The sequence below is a fragment of the Thalassophryne amazonica genome, chromosome 16, assembly GCF_902500255.1.
Source record: "Thalassophryne amazonica chromosome 16, fThaAma1.1, whole genome shotgun sequence".
NCBI lineage: Eukaryota > Metazoa > Chordata > Actinopteri > Batrachoidiformes > Batrachoididae > Thalassophryne > Thalassophryne amazonica.
This window is the reverse complement of record NC_047118.1, coordinates 75811825-75821816: the sequence shown is the minus strand read 5'-3', so window position 1 is coordinate 75821816 and position 9992 is coordinate 75811825. Positions and strand designations below refer to the sequence as shown.

The 9992-nt window shown below is 40.4% G+C and overlaps 1 protein-coding gene across 3 annotated transcripts in view; it reads left to right on the top strand.

Moving 5' to 3' along the window:
• The first annotated feature begins 1015 nt into the window (after window positions 1-1015).
• The window catches only part of LOC117528307 (E3 ubiquitin-protein ligase RNF12-B-like), a 46654-nt gene continuing 37677 nt past the window's right edge, over window positions 1016-9992 (top strand). Inside the window, exon 1 of one of the 3 annotated variants that reach the window (XM_034190920.1) lies at window positions 1016-1420. In XM_034190920.1, coding sequence (XP_034046811.1) covers window positions 1190-1420 — 231 coding nt within the window. In that variant the 5' untranslated portion in view covers window positions 1016-1189. The remainder of the gene's footprint in view (window positions 1421-9992) is intronic. The other 2 variants (XM_034190921.1, XM_034190922.1) reach the window with 2 other exon arrangements.

Here is a 9992-nt window from a genome sequence, read left to right as displayed (position 1 = left end):
GGATCAACACAGCATTCAGTTTAGAAATGATCTGCTTGTTCCAGCCTGTCGATGGCCGCTCGGTGCACCGCGCGCCCTCCGCCGCTGTGGGCCGTCTTTAAAAAGGTTTTAACACTCCTTAATCCATGTGACGCCGACAGAATCTTCACCGAAATCCATCTGAATCTTTCGAATGGTTTCCAACTGGCTGTCTCTAACAGTTTCTGAAAAAATTTTCATGGAGCAAAGCGGCAGCCTCTCAGCCATTTCACTGACAATAAAAATCCGACGAGGAGGCTGGACCAGTGCTCACTCAAAGCCTGCCTACAGGTGAATGACGCAACCGACAGGCGTGAAAAAACTCACGCATGCGCACGAAGGTTCAAGCTTGGCTGATGCAATCACACGTGATTCAAATCCATATAGTTTTTGAAAAAATAAAAAGGTCCTTTACTTTTTGGACAGACCTCGTATTCTTCATAATTAGAAGTCACATGCAGTTTGGGAACCTGTCAAATGCTTTTAATTTGAAATATAAATGGAGGTACTTTTGCCCATTACCCCTCCATTGTTGGAAGCACGAGTGTCATTCTTATTTACAGAAGTTGATTTTTTTTTTTTTTTACGTTTTTTTACCGCTCAGAAATGGCGATGATAATAATAGAGTCAGAGTGTAAGCGGACTGATTTTGTTTCTCAGGTTTTAACAGAAAAGATCATTTGCTGTATTGAACTTGCATTCTAATATAAGTTGGAATGCAATGTTTAAACTTCTCATCTTTCTATTTAAAGTTTCCGACAGACTGTACATAAAATTTTAACACTTATCTCTGTTATTAATCTGCATAAAGTGCAGAGACTTTTTTTTTTCTTCACAATAACAGGTCTCAAACACAGATTTTCTGGACAAACTAAGATTCAGATCAAAGAGATGCGTCAATAAGTTTGCCACACAGTGAATGCTATGACGTCACAGCACAGCCGCCGCTCCGTATCTGACTCAGCGAAGTGACGCATCTTGCCTAGCTTCGGTATCTTTGGTTTTGGACCTCACTTCAATGTGTGTTTTCTCTCCGGAGTGACGCATCTTGCTTTACTTCAGTATCTCTGTTTGAGAGCCGACGTTCATTCTGTGATTGACAGCAGCCGCGTTTGCTCGTGTAGTTTAAAGAACTTTAAAGTCTCCGTTTTTGTTCGTAAAGTCGAGCAAAATGGATTTCGACCTGTTAGTTATCATTCCTGCCATTTTCTTCACGGTTCTCGCCGTTTATTTGGCTTCGTCGCTGCTGAGCAAGAAGGCGGACGCGGCGGGAGAAAAGCATCATCCCGCGGGAGGAGAGCAGCGGAGCGAGGCTGAAGTCTGTCCGCCCAGCGAGCACCCAACGCCGGCTGTGGAGGACATCGGAGCCGCGGAGAAATCCCGGGACGTCCCGGAGCAAACGGTGAGTAAAGTATACAATTATCAATCAACTTTTTTCTTGTATAGCGCCAAATCACAACAAACAGTTGCCCCAAGGCGCTCCACATTGCAAGGCAAGGCCATACAATAATTATGAAAAAATTATCGAATTATCGGATAATCAAACCAGATATAAAGGATAATTCGCACACAATGCCGACAAAAAAACTTGAGAATTACTACGGTTCAACAATCTGAATAAGCCTTAAATTTGAAATAAACGTAAAGGTATAAGGCCATATGCGTTTTTTGGTATTTTTAAATAATCTTGGCGTTGTTCAAGTGTTTTGCTGCTTTGGGGTTTTTTTGTGGATAAAATGTCTAATTTGCGGTGTTTGTGTGGTGGTGGTGATGGAACTGTCCATAAATGGAAGCGTTTGTGTTGAAGGAGCCAGCTGTTCAGGATCCAGTCCAGACCTGGATCTGGGTTCGCTCCAGTTTCTCTTCCTGAAACATTCAACACAAGTCGAATCCCCATCAACCACCAACTGGTTTTAGGTTCGACATTCGACCGTGTGTTTCGTTTCCAGTAACACTGACATAACGAAAACTACACAGATTCCTTCTAGGACCAGGAGACCAACTCATTCTTCCTCTCAGAACACTTTAGGTTATTATATCATTTATAAAGGACACTGAGTGTCTACCTACAGGTCAATCCTAGTGTCTTGAGACAATCCTGTCTCAGGGGACTTCATATTTGGTGTCAACTGTGGGACCTTGTATGTAGACAGGTGTGTGTCTTTCCAAATCATCTCTAGTCAACTGAATTTACCCCAGGTGGACTCGAATTCAGTTGTTGAAACATCTCAAGGATGATCTGTAGAAACAGGATGCACCTGATCTCAATTTTGAGCTTCATGGCAAAGGCTTTGAATACTTATGTACATGTGATTTTAGTGTTTTATTGTTATTATTTGCAAAAATCTCAACTTTTCATCATTATGGGGTATTGTGCAGGGGTGGTGGCCAAGTGGTTAGTGCCCTTGGTTTCATGTAATTGTGGAGTCGCATCAGGAAGGGCAGCCAGCATAAAACTTGTGCCAAATCAATGTGCAGATCCACCTCAGATCTGCTGTGGTGAGCCAGAGTGAAAACAAGGAGGCTTAACTATTATTCGGTATTGTGTGTAGAATTTTGTGGGAGAGAAAAAAGTGAATTTCATCTATTTGGAACAAGGCTGTAACATTAAAAATGTATAAAAAAGTGCAGCGCTGTGAGTACTTTCTAGATGCACCATACCAGTTACAATGTATAGAATTTAAAAGGGCTGTAGAATGTTTCTCAGTAGTTCCCAATAATTGTTCTGCAGAGACTGATTCTACTAGCGGAGCTACGACCACTACCTTTGAACCCCCCCTCCCCACAGGAGTTATCTAAGGAACCTAAAAAAGTTGGTTTGGTTAAATTCGAAACACAATCAGGATGTTCCCAAAAATAAAAACTGGCCTCTAGCCAGTTATCCAAGATGGCCACCAAAATGGGTTTTTTCACTAAAACACCTTTTAAACAACTTAAATATCAGATATTCAATGGGAAGACCATTGCAGGTCACAGCAAACTCATTTATGCCTAAACTAAATTCATTCATGGGTTTAAGATTGAAAATGGCCGCCAATAGACCCTTATCATTAAAATACATTGTGTTTTGGAGTCATCTAAGGAACCTAAAAAAAATTGGTTTAGTCCTGGGGGGGGTGCAAAGGTAGTCGTCGTAGCTCCCCTAGTATTCAGTGGATTACATATTTTATTTAACACATTTCATAAATACTACACACAAAAGAAACCTACTTAAATAGGTAGCTGTTGTTAGATTGGAGATCATATAGATTTAATTCATTTAAGAGATCTTGAAGAAAAACTAACACATTATTTTGGGGGATTTTGGCTAAAATTTATTTGTCAATGGGGTTCGGATTGTGCTACTTTACAATAATTCCATAATTTCTCATAAAAACAGAGTATAGTGATGGGCAACTATGTGCTGTAAGGGTTGAACAGGATATGGGTTTTTGTGACAGGTGACTGGTTTCAGTGTAAATCTGCAGATATTTGGCCTGTAATCACACATCGCTTACAGTCTCTGATGTAACGCAGTCCAGAGCTGTTCGCTCACTGGTTCCATTCTGTTGGCTGACATGCCTTTGCTGGTATTTTTCTCTGGACTGGCCGCAGTCACACATCTCCTTCCTTGCTAAAAAGCCTGGCTTTGCTAGTTCTGGCACTGCTAGTTTTCCACTCCTCAAATGTTTTGGCTGGACATCAAACCTAGAGCCTCATGTGAAAACGATTGCTTTGTGTGAGTACTGAAGTGAGTAGTGCCAGCAGAAAAGTAGCATTCAGGTTGATTATGTGACCATATCTCACTTGGTATCTGAACTGGTGCTTCCCAGTTTGCCTTATACCAGTGTCTGGCTGCTAAAAAAAAGATAAGCAAGCCACCTTAATCAGGTGTTCTGAAGATCAATGCAAAAGCCAACAATTGCATGCATAAATGTTTGGTACTACCCAAATATTTTTCCAGTGTTGGACTGTTCACAAGAAGGATCCTGATGTTGCGCCCAAAGTTTTAGTTTCGGCTCCAAGTTTTGCTAGGTTGAGTTGAGTATGGAGGTGAGGGAGACTCTACACCAAACAAAACCACCACACCTAAGGGAGACCCTCGATCAAGCACCAAACCCCAAGAAACCTTTCTGTTGGATGGGTAAATATTTCCAAACATGGTCATCAGCATCTAAGCTATGGAGGAAAGGCCTGTTGATCTCTGAGGTGGTCAGGATGGACTAAGAGGAGAGTAAGGTAACGGCAGCCAAGACATTAGATAATCTGGTACTGAAATGTGGAGAATGCTAAAGGTTAACTCTGCTTCCTTATAACACCCGTAACACCATCCTGAGCCCAACAGCCTCTGCAAGTAATGAGTATGTGAAAATGAAAGTTGCCTTACAGATGTTTTGTTTGACCAGGATTTTATGGTTGTGCTCTTAACCCCCGTATGCCTTACACTCTGTTGCATTTACTGAAGCTTTCTTTAGCTTTGGTGCTTCATAAAGTTTTCATGTTAAGTGATTATTTTTAATGGTTAACATGCTTTTGACAGACATAAAATGGTTTGGTTTTTCCACCTGGCAGCTGCCGTTTTCTCTGCACCTTTTGTCCAGTAGACATGCTGCTGGATCTTCATTGAAGGCCGACTGCCGGAGCGACACAGCGCTCACATCTCTCGTCATAAATGGAGACTCTGTGAGTGGGAACAATGTGTCAGTGTTCAGATGGATGAGGCTGGGTTGGAACAGCTGACTCTGAAGAGACGACGTCTGCCTGGTGTCCAATCTCACAAAATCTTGATTAATGCCCAACTTGCTATTGTTACATGTGGCGTGGCAAGTGATAGTCAATCACTGCCTGGATTTCCTGGTCAGAACTTTTCCTGATGAATTGTATATTATAAAACATTATTTACTACTTTTGTCAGTGAAGAGTTTTAAAGGCTCCAGTTATTAATGCAGTGTCATACTTCAGCAGTTGAAATGTAGGTTTAAAATGAACTGAAACATTTAACAAGTGTTTGTTTAGTTAACAGAAGAATGTCAGAATTAACGATGGTGACTTGATTTATTCTGGAGATATATGCTAGTGTCAAACTAACTGAAGTCAAAGTTTGACAAATAGAGGTCATTCTTCTGGTGACGGTTGATAAATAATCTCCTGGCATCTATCTTGAATACAACCCCTGGCAAAAATTATGGAATCACCGGCCTCGGAGGATGTTCATTCAGTTGTTTAATTTTGTAGAAAAAAAAAGCAGATCACAGACATGACACAAAACTAAAGTCATTTCAAGTGGCAACTTTCTGGCTTTAAGAAACACTATAAGAAATCAAGAAAAAAAGATTGTGGCAGTCAGTAACGGTTACTTTTTTAGACCAAGCAGAGGAAAAAAAATATGGAATCACTCAATTCTGAGGAAAAAATTATGGAATCACCCTGTAAATTTTCATCCCCAAAACTAACACCTGCATCATATCAGATCTGCTCGTTAGTCTGCATCTAAAAAGGAGTGAACACACCTTGGAGAGCTGTTGCACCAAGTGGACTGACATGAATCATGGCTCCAACACGAGAGATGTCAATTGAAACAAAGGAGAGGATTATCAAACTCTTAAAAGAGAGTAAATCATCACGCAATGTTGCAAAAGATGTTGGTTGTTCACAGTCAGCTGTGTCTAAACTCTGGACCAAATACAAACAACATGGGAAGGTTGTTAAAGGCAAACATACTGGTAGACCAAGGAAGACATCAAAGCGTCAAGACAGAAAACTTAAAGCAATATGTCTCAAAAATCGAAAAATGTACAACAAAACAAATGAGGAACGAATGGGAGGAAACTGGAGTCAACGTCTGTGACCGAACTGTAAGAAACCGCCTAAAGGAATTGGGATTTACATACAGAAAAGCTAAACAAAAGGCATCATTAACACCTAAACAGAAAAAACAAGCTTACAATGGGCTAAGGAAAAGCAATTGTGGACTGTGGATGACTGGATGAAAGTCATATTCAGTGATGAATCTCGAATCTGCATTGGGCAAGGTGATGATGCTGGAACTTTTGTTTGGTGCCATTCCAATGAGATTTATAAAGATGACTGCCTGAAGAGAACATGTAAATTTCCACAGTCATTGATGATATGGGGCTGCATGTCAGGTAAAGGCACTGGGGAGATGGCTGTCATTACATCATCAATAAATGCACAAGTTTATGTTGATATTTTGGACAATTGAAAGGATGTTTGGGGATGATGAAATCATTTTTCAAGATGATAATGCATCTTGCCATAGAGCAAAAACTGCAAAAACATTCCTTGCAAAAAGACACATAGGGTCAATGTCATGGCATAGGGTCAGTGTCAATGAGCAGATCTGATTTGATGCAGGTGTTGGGGGATGAAAATGTACAGGGTGATTCCATATTTTTTTCCTCTGCTTGGTCTAAAAAAGTAACCGTTACTGACTGCCACAATCTTTTTTTCTTGATTTCTTACAGTGTTTCTTAAAGCCAGAAAGTTGCCATTTGAAATGGCTTTAGTTTTAGTCTGTGATCTGCTTTTTTTTCTACAAAATTAAACAACTGAATGAACATCCTCTGAGGCCGGTGATTCCATAATTTTTGCCAGGGGTTGTAGTTCATAGATCTCAGTGCTAGACACGCTGTCCTCATTTTTGGTGCCCAAACCTCCAAGTATTAGTTTTGAATTCCATTTACTGGGCACAAGGACATCATTCTCTGAGAGTCTGAGGAAAATTCTAGATAGGGAGTTTGGGGGTCATGTTGAGTCTGGAAGCATGCGCTGTTGCAGCATCTGTGACACCAGAGAACTGCCTGGGTAGGAGGAAAAAAAAAAGACACCCTCTCTGGTCCAACTGGTCCATCCCTACTTCTCCAAAGTAACAGGTATCTGCTGCAGCCAGGTGAAACATGGGTGTCCCTGACCTTCTCCAGCTGGTCCTCGGCACTGTGGCACCTATGTGCTGGATCATGACCAGAACGTTGATACAACCTGACAAAATGCTGACACCTGGACAGGTGTACTGTTCTCTGGTGCTGATGTGAACAGGTGTGCTCCCAACCCTGACCTTTTGTAAACTTTATAATTATGTCCGCCACGGACGTAATAAAATCAGTTTACTTGTCAGTCAGTCTTTTAGCAGGATTACGTCAAAACGACTACAGATTTTGATCATTTTCACCACAGAAAGATATTAGCCCATGGAATTTTGTAGGTGATCTGGATCCGGATTCTGGGTCAAGATTTTTCTTTACATAGGCTTTTTAGGATTACGTCAACCACTTCACAGGTTCTCACCAAATTTGCACCACAGATATTAGGCCATGGATAACTGCACTGACTTTTGGAGGTGATCTGGATTCTGGATCAGAATTTCAATTTGTGGGTGATTCTTAGACTACGGGCACTTATGTCCTTTGATCATATTGTATGAAAAACAGAAAAAATGGGAAATTTCACTTTTATAGTTTACAATGAAAGTGTGTTAAGAACTTTGTTCTAGTAGTCTGACTTTTTCACGTTTTTTCAGCATCATTATATGCAAATATTGCCGTTTTGTGCTTGTCCCACACCCAGACTTTTGATCTTCAGTGATAAAAATGAATGGTAAAGAAACGTTTTTTCTAATGTTTTAAAATATCTCTGAATAAAATATCAGTAAAATAATCAAAACATAATTGGGGTATTCAATGTCATACAACTGTTGTGGTTTTTTAAACAAAATGTAGTTGTCCCACACTATCGTAATTTCCACCACAACACTAATGTCCCTTTAAACAGTTTGTATGAAAGATTGTTTGGGTAGTTTCTATGGAGATGAACAGTGACATCAGAGCACATGTATATAGCGCCAAATCACAACAGTTGCCCCAAGGCGCTTTATATTGTAAGGCAATGGTGTGGTGGAAATTACATTTACAAGGCCAATAGTGCCCGTAGTTAAAGAATCACCCTTGTACGCTTCACTTTGTTTTTTTTGTTGTTTTTTGTTTTTTTTTTTTTAGGATAACATCAAAACTAAATGGATTTTCACCATACATTGGTGTTAGCTTTGGAAGACTCCACTAAATTTTGGAGGTATTCTGGATCAGGATTTCACTTTGTAGACTTACAGATTACGTCAAAACTACTTCAATGATACAACATCACGAAGTAAAACCAAGATCAGGAAGACACTAGTTTGTTTCAGCTTACGAATTAAATATCATATTGTAACATCTTGATCAGCCAGACCATTCTGGATCAGTATGCAATTATAGCATTGTGGAATCCGGGTCATGTGAATCATGTTATTTTGAGACCTCGTCAACCCTTGGCCTCTGATTGCGCTTCTTTCTTGTATAGTTAGATGCTAAATAACAAGACGCAATAAATGCACTGAGCATATCCGTGACTATTCACATGTATTATGAACATTTCCAGGAGGTTTCCCCCGAATACTCAGTTGTAGAACAGAACAAAGATCTGGTGTTCCTCTTTGCTCAAACAAGGACCTTTTTAATTTTCTTTTTTACATACCAGGCTCTGTTTTGTGGTCTAATCTTTTAGGGTAAAAAAAAGTCATTGAAAGTATGAAGAGTATGTGGTTTGAGTTGTTGGGAGTGAAGATTGTTTCGTGCTGAGGAATTCAGGCACAGAGGAAGGTGTTGGCATTTCCTGCTAACTGGATGCTGTTCAGGGATGTGGGTGTGAAGGAGCTCTACTGTGTGGAAAACAGAGCGGCTGAGTCTGGAATTCGCTCTGCACCATCGCCGTGCGTCCATTTGTCACCGCAGATGACTCGCTTTGATGAGGCAAGGACATGAAACACAATGTAAATAAATTTCTGTCTGTGAACAGCAGTGACTAAAAGCTGACGATGAGCCTCTCCCAAGTTTTAATTTTTATATAGACCTTCTAGAATCTATAGATACAGAATTCCACCTGCAGGTTTGATGTTGTCATTAAGACCTTATGTGGTCCATCAGACTGCAGACCTGCAGCTGATCTTGAGGCCGGTGCACCTGGATGAGAATAGAAAAGACGCCCGAGTGTTCGAGGAGTGTCTGTCAGCAGCAGCTGCACGGTGCAAAGAACTCCTTAACAGGAAGCTGCAAGTGACAGTTTTTAGTGTCAAATGTCAGGCGTGATCAATTAACGGATTAATCAGTGATTTAAGCCCATGTGAGTCATCCTGAATTTAAAATGCAACACTGCCACAGAAAGATCTCCAGTCCAAAGCAGGTGGTTGGTCTGCAAGGTTTTTTTGTTTTCTTTTTTTCTTCTTGATAAATCTCATTAAGGCTGTCAAATTGGAGGACTGATCCAATGTGGAGGCGGGTGGGGGTTCTAAGACCTAAATGATTCCTGACTGAAATTGTAGTTTTTTTTTTTTGTTTGTTTGTTGTTTTTTAAAAACTAGAGAAGCACTCAAAGTGCTGAGTTCTGTCACAGCCTAACAACATTCAGTTTATATTGATCATTGACAGTGTTAGATCACCTCTGTATCGATGCACGTTTCAGCAGATCCTGATCTGAAACAGATGTCATTTGCATATGACATTTATGACTTCAAACATCTGGTCACATTAAAAAGAAAGAGAAATTGATTTGAAAACTTTTCTTGAAATGTCCCACTTTGCTATTCAAAAGTAGAAAACGTTTCCTTATTCAGATCAACACCTGATTTTAACACGTTCTTTGCTTTTCGGATCAGTCGGTCGTTCCATTGAGTAAAGATTCAAACTTTTTCACTGATGTTGCTCACAGATGGACACGAGTGATGTGTGTGTTTGCTGCCTCTACTGGTGGTTGGCTCTCACTGCGGTATTGTATCGCTTCCTGGTCCGGAGCACAGCGGTGTTTTGCTGTATCTGTTAGCTGTTTAATCTGCGCGGTTGGATTGATCTAGTTAACTAGATAACGATTTGTTTCACAGTGTAATCTTCACGTGCCTTAACTAAAGCACTCCCTCAGCTGAATCACCTCTAAATTATTTACACATTATT